The following is a 21,028-nucleotide window of genomic DNA, read 5'->3' on the forward strand; positions in this document are numbered from 1 at the left end:
GTCAGAGCATTTTCACATTCCACATGACTTGAAAGATGTCCACTGAGAGGCTGGAATGATTAACACACAACTCTTCACTTCTGGCTGCAGGCTCTGGAGATTCCAGGCTTGTATTCCCTAACAATTCCTGGATTCCCTTCATGTCTTCTTAGCGTAGAACAGTAACAATGAAAACCTTACTCATGGCACAACCCCCCAGTCCACCAGGAAAATAAAGGACAAGTTGTCAAGTTCTCCAAACCTTGGTCCTGGTTTGCTGCATGCACAGTGTGGAAAGCCAAGAGAAGCTCCAACTTGGGGGCACATCTTGTGACAGGAGCTCGAGCTAGTTCTCCAGAAAAGGGTCTTGAAAAGAGCAAACATCACTGTGGAAAAGATTCTTGGAAAAGCCAAACAGCTTTCCAGACATTAAATGAAAATGGAAAGAAAGAATCCAAGATGTTCACATCTACTATTAATTCCCTTCCTTATATGCTCCCCTTTTCTGTGTTGCATTAGTTCTACATCACAGTAATTCCAAATTATTACCTCAAAGACCCAGGACTTAGCAGGTTTCTACACTCTACAGGATAATTAGCTACACACTGTTTGCCTTCTCCCTGTTTTGCTTTGAAAGCAGTGCTGGAGACACCAGACAGCTGCAAATGCAAGATTTCAGAGCACAGTGCTTTGGTCAGCCATGGGCTCTAGACAGGGCATGTGCTCCCCCAGGGTTTCACCCTCAGCAGTGACAATCCACAGCAGCACCAAAGGTGATTCCTGGGACATTGTGCAGGGATCAGGACTCCATGTCTGGGCTTAACATGGCAAAGTTCACCTGTCTGACAGGCCTGGGATCCAAACTAGTTGGCTTTTCTAGCTGTGCCAATGAGCAGCAGGAGAAATGAAGCAGCCAGCAGAGAGGGCCTTTGCTCCAGGCTGAAAGTGCTGCATTGGCAGGGAGCAGGCAGACAGACAGAGTGGTGAGATCACAAACGCTGCAGCACTTCACGAATTGAAGCCATATCATATCAAGTCCAGCATAAATCAGGGTGGTGGTGCTCCCCAGATTGATTAGAGTAATAAAATGTCAAGTTAACTACAAGGACTGGATATTGTCCATCTACATACTGCAGGAGTAATTATCTCTCCTTCCCAGCTTTCATCATGAATATTTCAAATAACACTTGAGCAAAATAAAATTAAATCCTTTAATATCTTTAGCAGATTGTCCATATTCCACATGATTCTGATATTTCTTTCAGAGTCAGGATGTCCTAATATGTAGGATGAAATGTTCAGTGCTACATATTAAATGTACTAAGCAGTTCAATGTGATAACAACCTTTGCTACATTTGTGTGACATCTGCCCAGGGAGAGATCTACTCACAAATCAACTTCTTTTCTCTAGGTACCTGCTGTGCTGCTTCCACCTGTGCCCCAGTCTGGGAAGGTCCAGACCTGGCTCTGCTTTGCTGCCATGCCACAAGCACAAAAGGCATCTTGCACACCAGCATGGACTGAAGCTCAGGGATTTTCAAAGAAGTGAAAAAAAGTTATATTTTATATAATTCCTTGTCTGTGCCCTCTGTTGGTTTCACTTGGCACCACTGAAAGAAGACTGCTTCAATCATATTCACCCTCCCTGGCCCCTGGGGGATTTGTATCGTGGATGAGAACCCCTCAAGCCGTGTCCAGCTGGTCCCTGTCCCCCCGTGCAGTGACACTCCTGCTGCTGCAGGGGTCTGGGCTCTGCCCTTCCTGCTCTGCCCTCCCTGCAGCCACACCTTTCCCTCCGCCAAAGACGTGGAGATAAGTGGGTAATTCTCCTGGGCAATAAATGGAAGAATTTAAATTACTCTATGAGAACACTGAGTTCATGGAGGCATCTGGATGACTGTTAGCCAGGCCACTGACTTCACAAGAAATCAAGGAAAAGGGAAGTTCATGGCACCTGCTTTTATATGGATGTTCTTGGAAGTCAATTTGTTTACATATGCAGGTCCCATAGACTGTGTTCAGAGCTCGAACAGAGTCCAGCTCTTTCTGTGGGAAATAGAGAAGTTGATGCAAAATGTCCTGTAAAACATGAATTACTCTGAAGATCACCTTAACAGTATTTTAGAGAGGTAAGATGGGGAACCTGACCAAAATTTTATACCAGCTTTCAAAACAAAATATAAACTCATAAATTGTCAGGCATTCAGCCCACAGTTTTAAAATAAATCTTGCATAGACAGTTAATGAGATCCTACCTCAAAATGCTTCTGAGATAACAAAAGTTAGACTTGGAGGACACAGAATATCCCGGAAACAAGTTGGAAGGAAATGCAGATCCACAACCATTTCTTTCAGGTATTGTTAGGCTTGCCAATGATCCCTGTGGCACAGGCAGACAGGAATCAGCCTGTCCCTGCTGGAGCAGAGTCCTGCTGGGCACTGCTCCTCCCGAGCCACGCTGGCTGTAACCAGGAGAGCGTTCCCTTCCACCGCAGATCCCTGGGAGAAAACCACACAGGACACACCGGGCATTTCGACGGAGTTGCTGTTCGGACTGGCAGCCGCAGGGCAGTGGGGATAGCGGGTTAATGCCGCGAGGATAGTGGGTTAATGCCATGGGGACAGCGGGTTAATGCCGTGGGGATAGCGGGTTCATCCCGCGGGGATAGCGGGTTAATGCCGTGGGGATAGCGGGTTAATGCAGTGGGGATAGCGGGTTAATGCCGTGGGGATAGCGGGTTAATGCAGTGGGGATAGCGGGTTAATGCAGTGGGGATAGCGGGTTAATGCCATGGGGATAGCGGGTTAATGCCATGGGGATAGCGGGTTAATGCCATGGGGATAGCGGGTTAATGCCGTGGGGATAGCGGGTTAATGCCATGGGGATAGCGGGTTCATCCCGTGGGGATAGCGGGTTAATGCCATGGGGATAGCGGGTTAATGCCATGGGGATAGCGGGTTCATCCCGTGGGGATAGCGGGTTAATGCCATGGGGATAGCGGGTTAATGCCATGGGGATAGCGGGTCCATCCCGCGGGGATAGCGGGTTCATCCCGTGGGGATAGCGGGTTAATGCCGTGGGGATAGCGGGTTAATGCCGTGGGGATAGCGGGTTAATGCAGTGGGGATAGCGGGTCCATCCCACAGGGACAGCGGGATAATTCCACGGTTAATCCAGGCCCGCTCCCCGCGGTCCGGCGGCACAGCGCCCCCTGGCGGCCCCGCTCCGGCTCGGCCCCGCTGCCAGGAGCGCGCTGGGAAAAGGCGACCCGGGAAAGGTGACCCGGGAAAGGTGACCCGGGAAAGGTGACCCGGGAAAGGTGACCTGGAAAAGGTGACCCGGGAAAAGGTGACCTGGAAAAGGTGACCCGGGAAAGGTGACCCGGGAAAGGTGACCCGGGAAAAGGTGACCTGGAAAAGGTGACCCGGGAAAGGTGACCCGGGAAAGGTGACCCGGGAAAAGGCACCTTTTCCATCCTTCCCAGGGAAAATCCAGTGCTGCCATCGCTGAAAAGAGACGTTTTTCTCCTTCTCGCACGAGCTCAGTCTCTGCAGCATTGGGTCAATCTAACTCCATGCAAATAAGACACAAAACACCTGCAGAAAAATCCTCCCGGTGACAGCGGTGATAGGACAAAGGGGGTGGCTTCACACTGGCAGAGGACGGGGTAGATTAGAAAGTAGGAAGCAATTCCCTGTGAGGGTGGTGAGCCACTGGCACAGGCCACCCAGAGAAGCTGTGGCTGCCCTATCCCTGGCAGCGTTCCAGGCCAGGCTGGATGGGGCTCTGAGTAATCTGGACAAGTGGAAGTTGTCCCTGCCCATGGCAGGAGGGTTGGGTCAAGATGATTTCTAAGATCCCTTCCAAGTCAAACCATTCTATGACAATTCACTGATGATATGTTTCCACCAGTGATTTCTCTCATCAGAGAGGAATGGGAAAGTTGTTACTAATATCTTTACCTCTAAAATTTTCCATAGTAAAAGCTATTAATAGATCAGTTTTATCTTAGGGGTGTGTGTGTAACAACAAACCAGTAACAGGTAAAACTGATAGCAGGTAAACTGGACTTGTGATAAAGGATGAGGAAGGAGTCATCATTAGGGGAGTTTTTTCTCTTTGTTCCTTCTCAGTAACTTTAAATTACCTGATTTCCTGCACATCTGGACTTTGCCCAGAACAAACTACTTCACTGTTGTAAGGCTAAGGGGGTGTGATATGATGTGAAAACATACATAGTGTTGTCCTGCTGTATCAGAAAATAAGGTGGGCTGGAAAGTTCTGTTGATTTTATGGTAAAGTCGGCAGGAAGGGAGGAGGATGGAGGGAAACTGTGATGAAGGCCTGAAGGCCTAACATACAGCCAAAGTGCTACGGTCCCTGAAGCCCACACAGGACCAGGGAATACAGAAAATGGCCCAAGATGTCGGGTCTGTCCCCGACCAAGACTCATCTGATAACCCTGGAGGCTGCTGCTCCTGCTTTCCTCAGGAGCCCTCAGCCTGCTGTCAGCAGCAGAGCAGAGTTTTCTCTTACTGCTCTGCCAACAGGGCATCTCAGATGCAAAGATCTCCTACACAAATGGCAAAGAGGATTAACCACCAAGTCTCCTCAAACCTCTCTGGGAGACGCCACCAGAACAGATTCCAGTCAAGCAGGAGGCCTCCTTCCTCAGCCCTGTGAACAGCTCTGCTGGCTCTGCATCCCCAAGTACTCTTGGTTCTTAACACTGTGCTGGAATGACCACCTCTCTTGCAGGCTTTCCCAGCTCTGCCTGAAGGACATACAGCTCCACACTTTGCCCTGAGGAAATAGAGACAGGATGCTTCTGCTATGCTGATTAGAATCCTTTGCAAATTAAAAACTCATCTCACTGAAGTTTTTTTTTTTGTCCTCACTGTGTACAACACAGATGACTGATTTATAAACCTTCATTGCCACCAAATAAATCATACTACCCACTAAGGTCCTACAACACAACTATGGGAAATAGTCTTCCAAAAATCACAATTTGTCTTTGAGAAAACTAAATTAATTAAGAAAGATGGAATTTCATTCATGTCTCGTGAAGTACACTCACTCTCAGGTGATAAATCTGTTGCTTTCAAGATTTAAAATATCCTTTTAGTTTTGGAAAAAAACCCAAACAAACGTGAAAATTTGGGGTCTGTTTTCAGAGCTCATACAGTTATCTTCTCTCTGGAGTCCGCTCTAATGGCTGAGGTGGTGACATCACAGTCACCAAGCATTCCATCCCCAGGTCCCAATTCCCTTCTCCTCAGGTGACCTCCAACAGAACTGGCTGCCTTGCTGCCTTCACCTTGGGCCAGCTGGGGCCACCACTGATTGCAATTAATGCAGCTAGCATCACTTTTGCAGCCACATAAACCCAGTGCAATTCTTTCTTTATCCATCCAGTGTTAGTAAACTCCAAAACCAAATTTAAAAAGCAAGTTAATCTGAATTGTGATGTGCCAGCTGTTGTAGTCAAAATCACTTTCTCTGGAGGTAGAGCAAAAGCTTTGGTTCCTTTGCTGCGCATTTCCAGTAACACATTTAAGCACTATTGCAAGCACTGGCTCTGCCATGGCATCAGGAGGGTCCAGGCCATTGTTGTACAGCAAACCACTGCACTGCCAGTACTCCACAGCTCGTTTTTTATTGTGCTGTGTAATACCTATCAGGAAAACAAGCCCCAAGCCAAAGGATTCCAAATGCAGCTCCACCAAAGCACAGTTCAAGGAACTAGCAAAGCAGACATGAACTTTGTACTAAAGCACTCATGAGACAGGCTGACATAGAGGAACTCACAGAAAGAAAAGCTAAGCAATGCAGTATCAGAGAAAGGTTCTCAGACCTGTGCTGCAGCTGTGTGAAAGTGACTGTGCTGGGAATCAGGCTTTACAGGGAAAATGGAAGGTCAGTGAATGCCTCCTGTCCTGGCACATCTCTCAGTCTGAACTGAACTGGAAACACCTTGCTGTAACAATGGTCTCTGCCCCCTTGAGAGAATGTGGGGATGCTCTTAGATGCAGCTGAGAGGGAAACTGCAGGGAGCTGGGTGCAGTGCAGTGGGTGGCACACGTTACATGTTAAGACACTGATCACAGGAAAGGTTCTGAAGAAGGAGGCTGTGCTAGAATTGCCTTTTCCTTTGCAGCCCACAAACTGCACAGCCAACAGTGAAACGATTCCTCTTCCTTCTCCGCTGGAAGCAGGATCCCACTCTGTCAATAACCAGGGGCCAGGATTCCCAGCAGAGCTCTGGCCCCCCTGCTCCCACGGGAAGGGGGCCGGGCCAGGAGAGCGCTGGGCTCTGTCCCGGCACTGTCAGCGCTCATCACAACAACCACACGAGGGTGGTGTCGGCTCGAGAAACAAGGGCACGCACCGAGCCCAGCTCCAAACCAGCCCCAGGTTTCAGGACACAGCCAAGTCGGAAATGTCCCTGACACCTGCTCCTTAATCAACGGTGTCAGGACAAAAAGATTTCCCCAATCTGCCCCTTCCAAGTGCAAAGCCTTCTTTGTACCTCATTCAAAGAGCAACCCCAGAGCTGAGGTTCCTGGGGAGCACCATTAACTGTGCCTTGCAGTCAGTGCTGTGTTCTCACCTCCTGCAGCCTGTGCTGCCAGGCCAGCACTGTCCCTCTGGGCAGGGACAAGGCTGAGGGGCTTTCCCATTGCAGAGGAGCCAGCATTAAACCTGAGCACGGCCTGGCAGGGCTGGAGCTGGGTCTCACCTGCTGTCCAGGACCCGCTGCCCACCAACCGCCCCCACCCACCATGATCTGTTCTACAGGGACAAGGGACAGTCTGTGCCAGGGGCCCTTGGATGTCTCTGTACCCATGGACAGAAGGCTCTGTGTGTGCAAGAGGCCCTTGGATGTCTCTGTATCCATGGACAAAAGGCTCTGTCTGTGCTAGAGTTTCCATAATGTCTCTGTACCCAAGCGTATGGGATGAACATGGACAGAGGAAGTCCATCACATTGCTTGCACACTCCTTCCTTTGTATACAAGACACACCTGTGCACACCCCCATGTATGGATACATTAAAAGGACAGGGATGGATAGAGATTTCCCCCAGAGCTCTAACTTTGGTATAACTCACCTTGTAAGCAGGCAGCCATGGGATTTTCTTCCCAGCTCTGTATGAGCAGGTATCCAAGAGCTGGAGGAGCAGCATTCAGAAGCAGTTTCAGGATATCCAGGCAGGAAGTGGAACTGACAACCATCCACACAACTTGCAGTATCCATCAGGATGGGCTGCTGGTTCTTTAGGAATGTGGCACGATGGAGACATGAGACTTGGAAAAATCACAGCTCTCTGTGGATTTCCAAAGGGCAGCAGCAGAAACACTTTGTGTCTGCTTTGGGAACACACTGTCCAAAGAGCTGGGATGGCAGAGGGTGACCTGGGCTGGCAGCAGGTCAGGTCCTGTGTCTGTCACAACACAGAGTGGCACAGGACAAAACCAAAAGCGTGCACAACCACAGGGATGAAGAATTTCTGATGCTGCATATCCTATAGGAAAAGCTGCTGTCACACAATCCACTGGAATTTATAACTTTTATTTGCAATACTTTAGGTCCAAGTTTCAAACTGCAATATTTTTACACTCAAGACACAGTCATGCACAATCCATATTTCAATTTCCTATTGCTTCAACCACAATTTAAAATAACTTAATATTGGAAACAAAACCCAAAATCTTTAAAAAAAGGATGCTGAGGTCAATAAGATGGATCCATGCCATCAGCACATTTACAAAGTAAATAACTTAGTTCTCCTTTTAAAAAGATCAATTACCTCTTAATCCAAAGTTACAGAAGATTTTTCACTACACATTTGTTTTTTGTTTTTCTCTTTCGTATTTTTTCTGTTTTTTCTTTTCTTTTTTCTTTTTTTTAAACAGATAACACGTCCTAAAAAAGGAATGTACAGCAAAATGAGATACATTTCTGATAAACAATGAAAATGTAGGCTCCTCCTCTGTTTACTTTTGTCTGGATACCTTGAAGAAAAAAATCTAGCACACACCAGCATAGGTGTAAACTGGTTGCTTTGGACTAAACTGGAGTTTAGCACTGGTGACATCCTGATCCAGTCAAGAGTTGCAGAATTCCTTTGCAGATCTCAAGCCATGTGTTTGCAGGCACAGCACCTGCAGTGCTGACGCACCAGTGCACGAGAATAACTCTGCTAACGTTCCCCCACGGAATCTGGGCTCTGCCCAAGGAGGAGGTGCTGCAGTCCCTGGTTCCTGGCTCCCATGTGGAGCAGCTCCTTTCCTGCTGGCTGAGCTGCTCAGGCAGCCCCTGGCCCGGCAGGGCTGAGGCCTTTCCTGCCCCCTGGCTGCGCTACAGACGGATTTAGCAGCATTGATTAACGTGGGCATACACAGAGGGACCAAAAGCAGTTGCCTTTGTACAGCTTAAGCTCAAAGGTCAGAAATCTCAAGAGACAAGGTGGAAGAGACTCACAGGCTGCCTGTTTGCTGTGCTGACCCACTTGTGACCAGCACAGTTTTGTGTGAGGCAGAGTGAGAAGAAGGGGCAGCTCTCACTCCCCCAGGCAGCCAAGGGACCCATCCAGCCCAGGGCCTGGGGCACTGTCAGCACCTGCTGCTTCAGCCACCAGTTCAGCTGTCATTGAAAGCAACAACCAAATTCTCACTGGCTCCAGAGGGAGCAGCAGCAGAGCTTGAATTTGATCCCTAAGCCTGGGGCAGGGCTGGACACACACAGCATGCAGCAGCAAATGGACCTTTCAAAACAACCTCCTGCCACTATTCCCTCCCATTTGAAGTGGTGTCACACCAGCCTGAGGCATCTGGGAGCCCTCCATGCACTGACTTCAGATGGCAGCCCTGGGCTCCTGGAGGTTTTACAATGAACAGAGGTGGGGGATCCCTCCCCATACCGAGTTTCTAGATGGAAAAGGCTGCTGTGACCAGGCAGCTCAAAGGACAGAGGAATGAGGGTCTCAAGCACTTCATCTGTGCCAGTTACACAGTCTTGGCTAGCAGCCACTGAGCACAGAGGCAGCAAAGGGCACAGAAAGAGGGACAAAACTAGTCAAGTGCAGAGACTGGAAAGAGTGAGACCTGGGAGAAGTAACATGCTGCTTCATTCCACCCTTTTGGAAAGCTTTCTTGCTTCAAACCCCTGAGAGGCATGAAGGGCAGAGAGGAGGTTGCACATAAAGGATACTCATGTTTTCACACACTCACCCTCTCAGTGTTCTAGAAGAAATTGGATGAAATGTATTCTTCTCCCTGAGTCATCTCGTTCAGCATGAGCAGCTCAGCACTAGGAGCTAAAGGAGCTGAAGCCTTAGGCCACAGGAGCTGAGCAAGAAGAAACTTTTTGATCAAAATGGAGTTGTCAACATTGACCTAGGTGAATCCAGCAGACAGAATCACAGAATTGTAGAATACTTTATGTTGGAAAAGACCTCTGGATATCAGGGTCAGAACCTGTTCTAGTGGCTGGCATCCATAAACCTATAACACCGGGAGTTGTGATTCCAAGGTGTGTGCACATGGGTCTGACAGCTCCTCTGACCTGTATTCCAACCCAGGCCATGGTGCCCAACCCTGCTCCTGCTGGCTCTGGACCTAGGTTGGGTGAGGCAGGTGCTGCTCACAAGCCTCCAGCAGCTGCAAACATGGTGCTACCAAACAGAGCAGAAGGTACCTTACACACAGGTGCTGCAGCTGATGTGTGTCTGCTTGGAACCTGTGCAGGGCAAAGTCACTGTGATCACAGGCTATTAAATCAATTAACAGTTTTCAATATTATCAACTTTAACCAATGATATTGCCCCAGTTTCCTCAGTCAGGGTCAGATTATCACAGAACTCAAGTGCTTGCCTGGGGGAAGCAGCAAGAACAAGGTTTGCAGGCTTGTGCCCAGGTGGCAGCCCAGAGGGCACTCATACAGAGAAATGTGGGTATCCCTGCTCCTCTTCACTATAAAACCATTTTTCTTTTGAGATAGCTCTTGTAACCAAAGTTACATGCAACTGTTGGTAGGCTCAGGCCAGTGACGGTTTGCAGGCATGATGCACATCTAGGATTATGGCAATCAGCTCTAAACTGCATCCAAAGAGAGATGGATAAATAAGATTCTTCAAGTTTCAGTGAGAAAAATCAAATTACCCTGTCAGCTCAAGGACAGACACAAGCAAAGAGAGGTTTTGAAGATCCCTGAAGTGCAAATCACACTCAAAAAAAGCTTGGATGGTTTCTCTTGAAAGACAAAGGTTATCCTTTGTCTGCTTCCTGATAACATGGGATAAAATTGGAGATACTTACCTGGTATGGGGAGTGGAGAAGGAAAAAAAAAAAAGGGGGATGACCATGTATATTTATAGGTCTTCATCAACCCATCATTAAGTTGCTGCACATCTGGGCATGAATGAATGGTCCAAGAGGAAGCAGGAACATCAGGAAGGTGCATGGACCACTGACTTGGCAGCACTTAGCAAGGCAAAGCTGGCACTTGAGTGCATTCCTGGGTGTCAAGCAAAGAAACACTGGCTCCTTCCTTTAATGGTAGATGTCACAGGGCTCTCTCTGGCTCTTTGCTTGCTGGATTTGCTCAGGACTGGACTAAGAAATACAAATATTTACATGCTCAGTGTGAGGAATAGTCAGTAGCCACACCAAGGATTACATACTGGAAATAACTGCTGTCTGGACAATAGAGTACAGTGACATTTCCTACAACTAGAGGACAGGAGACAGGTGCTTCCCTTCTCATGGTGACTGGAGTGTGCTTCATTTTTGGTGGCAGGACATAGGGAAGGACTGACTCAAAGACCTGCCAAAGTGCAGCCACAGGCTTCAAAGAAACTCAGCACAAACCCTTGAGTTCCTTTGTGTGTAGTGGAGTGGCCAATCATTAGCCAAAGATGAAGAATAAATATATTTACAAAAGCACTGGACACAAGAAGTGAGATTGTAACCCCGGCCCAAGTTTGGGATCCAACCCTGAGAGCACTGTAAGATCCACCCCTGTGCAGGTTCCCAGGAGTGCATGCAGGAGCTGTATGGAATTTTACAAAGGTGTGGTTATATTTTTTTTCTTTTTTCTTAAATAAATAAACTTTTCTGTGCTTCTCAAACTTCCCTGACTTTACTGCTACCATGCTTTTGCCCAAAACACACTTAAACCACAGTGAGCTATTGGCTCAATTTCATGTCTTCATTGCAGGGATGGGAATCATAGTCAAGTTCTTGGTTAGGGTATTTCACTGTTTAATTTAAAAATGAAGACAATTAACCAATCTTTTAAAACCTTGGCATAAAAGTGTCTGAAACCCATTTTGCAACAGAAACAGACTATTTATAATACTTCAAAAATATATATAACTAATTGCTTGATCTGAGGATAGCAGTCAGAAAACCCAAGGTGGCTCCAGAGATTTTACAGTATTTGTCTCTTTCCTTTCTGCAAGGCCAATGCTCTTGTCAATCCTAATATACTCTGTGAGCCTGTAAATAATGTACAAGACTTGAACCCCTCAGGACTGGATTTTTGTGTTGTTGGGTTTTTAAAAAATACTTGTGTCTTTTCTACATGTAATATCCAGGCTGGGAGGATACAAACAGAGCTGCCATCTTTCAGTACCAGTGAGTGTGAATCAGCACCAGAGACTGTCCCAAGCACAGAGCCACAGGGGTACTGCAGGAACATTCCCTGCCTGTCACTCAGTCTCAGCTGGGCAGGTACAGTCCATGCTGAAATCAGCCAATCTCTGAAACCAGAGATTATTTCTGCTGAATCTTGTCTGCCTCCCAGGAATTGGTTTTAAAAGAAAAATCTCTAGATTTGCTGATGCAAAGTAAAAGGAATACAGTATTTAACAAAATTAAAAGTAAGGCCTCTTAGGACAGCAGCTGTCTTTAAAAAGTCAGTGCCAACAATATTCTGTATGCTGAAGCATACACTGATTAGAAAAAAAAAGCTACCATTTGATTTCCTTATTTTTCATACCTGCTGTCTTCTGGAAAGTCGTGATGGTGGGGGTTTTTCTGAAGTAGAGATGCTGAAATACTTATAGGTAAAGGAAAAAAATAGGAAATTCCCCCCCTTCCCCAATCAAATAGAGTAGTTTGTCAACAAAAGTATTTAGACTGTATGTCCAGCAAACATGTGCATTACAAAGTGCTTTCCTTTTAAAGGATGGTTGTCTGTTCTTTTGTGGATAGGAAAAAATAAAATACATACTGGAAACAGAAACTGTCACTCATTTCTTCACTTCTTACAGGAATACAAACATATTTTCTCCTGCTGAATGCTTTACACATTGAGAGCAGCCCATCTCCAACCCAAATTACTCTTTCACAAGGAAGCTTCTCCTACAGACACAGATCTTGAGCTGACAGACAAAAATGGGACCTCACAAGAGAAACAAAGTCTTCTAAACAGAGCAGAATCATTCATGTTGGAAAAGATTCTGAGTTCATGGAGTCCAACCATCAAGCCAGCACTGCCATACCCACCACTAAACCTGTCCCCAAGTGCCCTATCTACAAATCTTTTTAAATCCCTCCAGAGATGGTGACTCACCCTCTGCCCTGCACAGCCTGTTCCAATGCTTGACCATCCTTTGGGTGAAGAGATTTTTCCTATATCCAATCTAAACCTTCCCTGGTGCAACTTGCAGCCATTTCCTCTTGTCCCATTGCTTGTTATTTGGGAAAAGAGTGATTCCCCCACTGCTCCATCCTCTTTTCAGGTAGCTGGATACTGCTGGCTCATGTTCAGCTGCTCTCAACGAGCACTCCCAGGTCTTCTCCCATCTGGCATCTCCCAGCCACTCTTTCCCAAGCCTGGAGCTGCAGGGGGTTGTTGTCACAGGATCTGACACTGCCTTGTTGAACCTCATCCAACTGGCCTTGGACCAACAATCCAGCCTGTCCAGATCCCTCTGCAGAGCCTTCCTGTCCCCAAGCAGATCAACACTCCAACCCAGCTTGGTGTTACCTGAGGGTGCCCTTGATCCCCTCATCCAGATCACTGACACAGATACTGAACACAACGGGCTCCAGCACCCAGCCCTGGTGCACCCCTACCGACAGCCCCAGCTGGATGTCACTCCATTCCCCATGGCTCTCTGGCCCCAGCCATCCATCCAGGCTTTTTTCCCAGAGAACAATGTACTCATCCAAGCCATGAGCAGCCAGTTTCTCCAGAAGAAAGCTGTGGGAAACACTGACACAGGGTTTACTAAATTCCACACATCCATAGCTGTTCCCCTTGGCAGGTCATGCTGTTGTAAAAGGAGATCAGGCAGGTCAGGCAGCACCTGCTTATGACAAACCCACACTAGATGGGCCTGATCCCATGGATGTGTTCTTTATGTGCCATGTGATGGCACTCCAGATGATCTGCTCCATGACTTTTCCCAGCACTGAGGTCAGGGTGACAGAGCTGTAATTCCCAAGATCCTCCTTCCAGGTCTTCGTGCAGATCAATGTCACATTTGCCACAGTCCAATCACGTGGGATCTCATCTTTAGCCAGGACTGCTGGTAAATGATGGAAAGGGGCTCAGTGGGCTTGGATACTCCTGCCCTCATTTACTTCCTGCTGTAGCTCTGGCCCAAAGTGGAGGAGTTCCTCTTGCTGGGCACATGTCTCACAGCTGTACCCATGCTGCTGCCACCAGGACTGGCCTAAGAGCAGGGCACAGCCTGCAGCTGATACCTGGCTGGCAGCCCAATCTCACCAGAGCTCTGTCTGCGTCGCTGCATGGATTGTGGTGGCTGCAGGACTTCGAGAAACCACGGCTTTCTGTTAGGTGAACACCATTGCTCCCTGGTCAAGCTGGCAGGGCTTCAGCACCTTCCTGCACACCCTTCTGCACCATTTGCTGTGCTATGGCCTGTTACCCTGTCCTGGCCACTCTCACTCCCCAGGGGCTTCTTTTATGGGGGGAAAGCTTGGCTGCCATTGATCCAGCTCCTGTCAACCACTGTCGCTCCAGCTGTGGGCTCCTGGCAGCTCCCTCAGCTCCTCCCAACGTTCCCCCAGTCCAGGAAAGCAGAGCTGTGTGTTATCTGGCCATCTGAAAAACTGGACCTGTTGTGCTCCCCGGGAAATGAAGAAAAGTTAATTTCTGCTTAGCTGTGGTAACTCAGGGAGGGCTGTCTCTGCCAAGGACACTGCGGTGGGAAGGGCAGCAGCAGTAAGGACACTTGCGACACTCGCGAGCGACACAAGGACTGCAACTAAACAGGATGCCAAAGCCAGACATGCTCCTGGCCTGATTCTAGAGCAGCCCAAGCATCCTTCATTCCTGCTGGCCAGACATGAAGGTGGTGAGCAGCTTAAAGGCTACTTAACCCTTGGCAGGACCAGGCCAACGTGAAGATCTAGAGCAGAAAGCTGTTTTACTGTGGGGTTTTTTTTGCTCACTGGGTGCATGTTGCTTCAGTTGCTGTTTTGAAGGTCTTGCATGAGTTGTACTCCTAAAATACAGCAACAAATATGCCATGCAAATGCTTTTACTGAGTGAAGCCACACTATGTCTCTCAGAAACAAATAAATAAAACACAAATTGCATACTGAAAGTATTTTGCTCCCTTCCAAATCTGCTGACTAGTCAAGCACAATCCTCAGGCACATCCCCAATTCCATCTCTTGCAGGAACTCAAGAGCTTCATTGTGGAATGCTTGCCCTATGTAGGACAGCAGAAAGCAGGCTGGCCTGGTGCCTCCAAGTAATTCTGCAATTAATTCCACTCTGCCTTTCACACCTTTGTTCTTGCTCAGTGCACAGCTCCAGGTTTTAAGGCGCTTTCTTCCCAAGCTGGCTGCTGCACTGGTTCCTGCAGATCTGAACTGTGCAGGTTGTTCCCTGTGTCAGCCTTGGTTCCCAGGGCAGAACTCCTGTGCCTAAAGGATGCTCATCTGTGCAGGAGCCTGCAGAGCAGCCTGGTCGCCCTCCTCTCTGCTGAGAATTCCACAGACACAAGGAACCCTTCCCAGGAGCTACAAGACAGCTGGGAGAAGAACAGGCACCCTCAGAAGTGATACCACCGCTCTGCTCTGTTTGCTCTTCTCTACTCCTGCAGAGACTCAGGATGGCCAATCCCACCAGACTGTGCCTTTCTCAGCATGGCCACAATTTCCCTGGAGAACAGCCCCCACCCAGTTTGGCTCTGAGACAGGAGGATTAGTCCTGTCCCAAGAAGAGGCACCCACAGCCAGGCTGCTGCCTCTTGTTGTTCCCAGTGCCTCCTTCCAGCCTGGCTCTGCCGATGCTCAGGGTGCTCTGGGCTCTGCCAGGGCTCTGCTGGGGCTCAGCCCCAGGCACGGCTGGGCCCACTCTCCCCTCACATTGCTCTGACAGCTTTGCATCAGACAAACCTGTTCTGAGCACACCGACTGATCTTGGTGCTGTTTCAGCTGAGTCAGACTCTCACCCGGGCAGAGGTTGCAGTCAGGGGTACAAATGCAATTGGCAAAGAACTGAACCACTACACAGTCCCAGCTGAACGCCTTATCTCCACAGGATGCTTTGTCTGTCCCATCTTCATTCCTTTTTGGTTGGAAATGCAATTGCACTTTCTTCCTCATGTAGAAGTACCACAACTGGGCAAAAACTGCAAGTGGGCCGTTTTCAAAAGGCAGTCTGGAGTTGATGAATGAAGAATTGCCCTTTTCCAATTCCAAACCATACCAAAACCCCATAAACACAACTTTACATCGTTAAGAAAGAACTGACAATTTAAAAGTGAATGTACAGCTTATTCACAGGGTGAGAAGGAAGGGAATCTTCCAACTGAATTTGCTTTACCTTGGAAATGATTGAGGCAGCAAAGCATTTTCTGTCATTACCTCTCTGTCCTTAGCCCCGATTCATCTTAAAAATAAATTAAGGAGCCAGAAAGCAGGAAGAAGACAAATGATAATTTTTTTTACTCCTTGAGGAACTGGGGTGGTCCTACCACCATGACTGTGACCGTTGGTTTGTTCATCCATCCATCTGTCCCGCAGCATGAGAGTTGAGGTTTTGCAGAGTTTGTGTTCTCAGTCCTGCTCTGAGCTGGCAGGGCACAACGCCGACCTGCAGTGCTAGCGGCTGCTGTTCTTAATCGCTTCCTTCGCCGCAATGATCAGGGGAGTCAGGCTCGAGAGTGGCTTGGCTAGTTTTAAAAATGGATGCTGCCCAAAGGGAGAGAAACAAGAAAGGTACCATTACTTTCAAACTCAGTTCCTCACAGGCTCAATCAGGATTCCACTCGTTACGAGAAATACTCAGAAACCGGACTGAGGGGACCATCTGCACTTCCACCTTCATGTCCAGGACACTGCTATCACAGGCAAACAGGGCCCACACACCTGTCAATCCAATTTTCCAGGTGTCTTCAGCTTGCTGGGATTTTTGCCCTGCAGTGCTCTGGGAATGCTGCTTGCTGCCCCAGAGCTTTGTTCTTTCAGGAAACTCAAAAGACTCACTTAGGTTCCCCCCTTTCTAAAGACACAGGATGTGTTAATTGTCAAAAAAGATGTGTGTAAGTCACTCCTTAGGAAACTTCAATACCTCTAAGAAATGTGTAACCCAGTAGCATTTAGGCTCATGTGAAGACCTGTACTGAGGTACAGATTTTCAGCATCAAGTCAAGAGCAGGGAGACAAGTGGCAGAGTGCTGATGGACTCAGCTCCGGCTTGCAGGAAGAGCAGTGTCTATCTTTCCATCCCCTGGCCCTCCTGTGTTGGCTGGCACCTTCCTTCCCAGCAGGGACAGTCAAGTGGCATATTCTGCTGCTCTCTCTCTGCCACAAAACCTGGCAGCAAACCTCAAGCACCTTCACTGTGCCAGGAAGCAAACAGGGCTGGGATAAGTCCTGTTCAGCTTTACCTGCTTTGGGTGGCAGAAACCTCTAAAAATGGAGTTTGGTGGCAGAAACCTCTAAGACAGGAGCAGGAGGGACAAGCTGGGGCCTCCTCTGAGGCTAACAGTGATCTCCCTACAGCCTCCACGTTCCCACAGCCAAATCTTAACAGCTTGGCTGGGACTGCTTTTACTGGGTTCCTCCCCACCAACACCATTTCAGGCCTCTATACCTGGTATCATTGTACTTCAGTTCTTTTGTCAAGAATTAAAACTGAATTTACTCCCAAAAGGGCCACAGAAATGAGGAAAGGCTGAGAGAGTTGGGCTTGCTCAGCTTAGAGAAGGGCAGGTCCTGGGGAGACCTCACTTTGCAACTCTCCAATACTTCAAGGGGGCTTGTAAGAAAGTTGAGGACACATTTTTTAGCAGGGCCTGTTGCAACAGATCAAGAGGGACTGGTTTTCAACCCAAAGACTATCAATTTAGATTTGATCTAATTAAGAAATTGTTTACAAGGAGAGTGGTGGAACACTGGTACAGGTTGCCCAGGGATGTTGTAGGTGGAAGTCCATCTCTGGAAACATCCAAGGTCAGATCAGATGGGGCTCTGAGTGACAGGACCTAGTTTAAGAGATCCCAGCTCAGTCACACTAGACGACCTTTAAAGGTCTCTTCCAACCCAAACCATTATAGGATTCTACTTAGTTTTCATTTGAAAGCACCAAGACTGGAGCTTAATATGTGGGGGAGCCACCTGATGCCTTTATTAGATGAGAAAACTGATCTCTTGGACATCAGCTGCAGCTGTTTCCCATCCTACCTGCAGAAGTTCCTTGGCAGAGCCTCGCCTGTCCACGTCCATCTCCAGGCAGCAGTTGAGGAAGTCTCGGAACACGGCCGAGAGTCGCTCTGGGTTCTGCAGCTCTGGTGTCCCGTTTGTAGCTATCAGATACAGTGCCTGGACACAAAGCACACACAACACTGTGTCATTCATACCCAGAAATACTCACACACACCCTATTTTTAAGCTCCAATCTCCACTGGCAGTTTCTCTCCTGGCAGAGGGCTGGAGATGACTTTCATACATCAAGAACTACAACAAAACCCCCCTCAAAAACCCTGATGCAGTCACAGCTATTCCAGCATCAAAATGATCTTGCCTTGACAGCTGATTTCATTGGCTGACTTGGTTAGTAGGAACTACATCAGCACATTTTACTTCTCCAAGTATTGACAGAGCTTTACAGACCATTTTAAAGAGTCAGTGTGGTCTAAATATATTATTTCAAAGGATTATTACACAAAATGCATCTGTGCAGTGCTCACTGGTCCCTAAAGTATGGCTTCCATAAAACAAAATTAATAAAGTTTTTTGCTCTATTCTTGATAAAAAATGGTTACTGGATAAAAAAGAAAAAGAAATCCATCATCTTATACCTTGGGTAAAAAAACAGAAATATTTGCAGTCTCATGTTCAACAGACATGTCAAGCTGCATGCACAAATAAATTATGATGAAAAGGCAGAACTGGGCAGACAGGACCCACCTTCAACTATCTTTCAGCAGTCTTTAAAATTCCAAATCAGCTTCACTTATGTGGTAAAACTTTTAATAGTCTCATCAGAAAAAGGAGTAATTCCATCCCAATGGTAACCCTCCACTGATTTTAATACTCAAGTAAACGTATTAATAACAGCCCCATCCTAGAAACTGCCAGGCAGGAAACAGGAGGTTTTGGCAGCTGGACTACTGAAGACTCAGTGACATGGAGAAAATAACTTGGGCTAGGAAAGAAAAATGTTCACTATATATTACAAGAAATCCAACAACTAGCGTGCGCTATCAGCTAAAAAATTTTGCTGTAAAAAGCAGTCTTGCTTTATAAGCTCTTCTGTTCAGAGGCAGCTGAGACCTCTCACACAGATCTCAAGTATATCTGACTGTGAATTTGGTCAGAAATAGAAAATCCAGTTATCTTTCTAACAGCTGACCTGGGCTTCTTGAGGAGTCCTAATCAACATTTCAGATAAAGGAAGCAGGGAATTTTCAGCATCCAGATCAACAACATTAATTCCTTTCACCCGCTTTTACTGCCTTATACAAGGCAACTGTGTTTTTTGCAAGTGAAATATGGGTTCACAGGAAACAGAAGCGAAACTGTGATGTGCAAAGGTCTCTGCTGGTACAACAGGGCTGCAGTGACAGAGGCCTAATGCCACCCTGCCTAATGCCACTCTGCTTATTCAGCACCACTCTGAATCCAAACCTGTTTATTTGTTATCCACCATAACAAGGTGACACAGTGTGCAACGCTACACATGTGTGCCTGGAACCAAAAACGCCAGGCCACCTATCAAACCAAAGGAAGTCTTCCAAGAAAATTTAGGAACCTTCTTCAAAAAGTGTGAAAGACTTGTATAATTGAAAGAGTGAAATTTCTATAATTGGTGTATTCTTTTCTTAAGCAGCTGGGAGGTATGTCCTGACCCTTCTGCAGTTTCTTCTGTCAGTCTGCAACACACAGTCTGGATGCCACAAATCAGAGAAAGCACAGAGAAACCTTACAGCATGGAAAAGCTAAAGATCATACTCTATTTTAATTCCAACCTTAACAAAACATATGTATGTATGTATACATATAGGTAATAATTAATTTTCTCATAAATTACCACAGGAATTAACTGTGCAGCATTTTGTTTCAGCTGTCAGTCATGAGGTTTTATCCTGGTATACATTCCCCCACTACTACATACTCATTTGGTGTAAGGACTGGCCACTTCATTTTAAGATATTAGGATAAAAGTGAAAACTTCAAAATACACTAGTTTTCTACAAGTATCTGTGCTAAAAGATACTTTTAGAAATGTGTTTGATAATAAATAATTGCATTATTAGAACAGTGATCTTTCCTGGAAGGCTCAGGTAATCAATCAGCACTCGTCTGACACTGAAGAGAGTTTTGTGGCTGCAGGTACAGCTCCAATGCTTATCATAAAAATTCTCCAACTGGAGAAGCATGGCACTTAAAAATTTTTGTCATTTGGAGATACAGCTCAAAAAGGGCAAAAAGAGTTCACAAAGAGCATGAGAAATTTCAAGCATCACTGAAGGCTGAAGGGGCAAGTTTCTGCACAGGTGCATGTCACTTTGCCTCTGAGCTTCTCACAGTGATGCAACCAAAGCTATAGCAGATGCTGATGTGCTGTAGGAACATTTTTAGAAGTGGGCCTTTGTAGAATCAGTTCAAAGTGATGTGAATGGCATTTTATCTCATGGAAGACAAAATATGGCACAAATTAGAAAGACAACAGTATCTGATATTTCACCCTACCCTGAGAGGATTTTCGTTAAGGTAAGGAGGTTCTCCTTCCACCATTTCTATTGCCATGATCCCAAGTGACCAGATGTCCACCTTGGGGCCATATGCTTTTCTTGTTACAACTTCTGGTGCCATCCAGTAAGGAGTCCCCACCATTGTGCTCCGTTTACTCTGCTCAGGGGTGATCTGAGCACAGAAGCCAAAATCAGCTGAGGAGAAAAACAAATACTGTTAAAGCCAGCTTGAATTACAAAACCAAGCAAAAGAACCCCCACTCTAAGTCTGAGAATGCACTGTGAAATCTAGCTGGAAAAGCAGCCATGCTGTGCTTCCTCAGGGCTGTAACCAAGGTAATATGGAATTGGCCACTTAAAGAAACCCTCATGTTTCATCCACTGGCTTTTACTTAATCACTTGAAGCTTTAGACTGTAACTCCCTCCACTCTGGAAGGGCCATACACAAAGCAAAGCCACTCTTACACCCTGTTTCTCTCTGGACCTCTCTGCACATTGCAGCTGTGCCCTCACAGCAGGGTCCAGGTGCCCCCACCAGCACCACTTTTGGAGAACTGGCTATCACTCAAAAGGAATCCCCCATCCCACATCCAGGAATGCCACGTGTGACCAAGAATACCTACTCAATTTGACAGATCCATCCATCCCAAGAAGAATATTGTCACTTTTGATGTCTCTGTGGATCACTTGGTTGGAATGAAGGAAATCCAGGGCTTGCAGGCACTGGTAAGAGAAAAAAAGAAATGTAAGGATAAAAATTCATGACATGATTTCATCACATGAGACAGGAAATAGTTTTATGAGATTTTTTTTCCAGGGGAGTGGTGAGGAAAGGCAGAACACAGAAGAGCTTGCT

At 47.0% G+C, this 21,028-nt stretch overlaps 1 protein-coding gene across 6 annotated transcripts in view; it reads right to left on the minus strand.

The window, feature by feature from the left end:
- Positions 1 to 7,539: 7,539 nt before the first annotated feature.
- Positions 7,540 to 21,028, minus strand: part of PAK3 (p21 (RAC1) activated kinase 3) — a 174,942-nt gene continuing 161,453 nt past the window's right edge. For all 6 annotated transcript variants that reach the window (XM_063170537.1, XM_063170541.1, XM_063170539.1 and 3 more), the window contains exons 12-15: positions 20,796 to 20,895; positions 20,170 to 20,366; positions 17,659 to 17,796; positions 7,540 to 16,164 (exon numbers count right to left, since the gene is read on the minus strand). In XM_063170537.1, the coding sequence (XP_063026607.1) occupies positions 16,075 to 16,164; positions 17,659 to 17,796; positions 20,170 to 20,366; positions 20,796 to 20,895 (525 nt within the window). In that variant the 3' untranslated portion in view covers positions 7,540 to 16,074. The remainder of the gene's footprint in view (positions 16,165 to 17,658; positions 17,797 to 20,169; positions 20,367 to 20,795; positions 20,896 to 21,028) is intronic.

The sequence above is a fragment of the Melospiza melodia genome, chromosome 16 (genome assembly GCF_035770615.1).
Source record: "Melospiza melodia melodia isolate bMelMel2 chromosome 16, bMelMel2.pri, whole genome shotgun sequence".
In the NCBI taxonomy this organism is placed as follows: Eukaryota; Metazoa; Chordata; class Aves; order Passeriformes; family Passerellidae; genus Melospiza; species Melospiza melodia.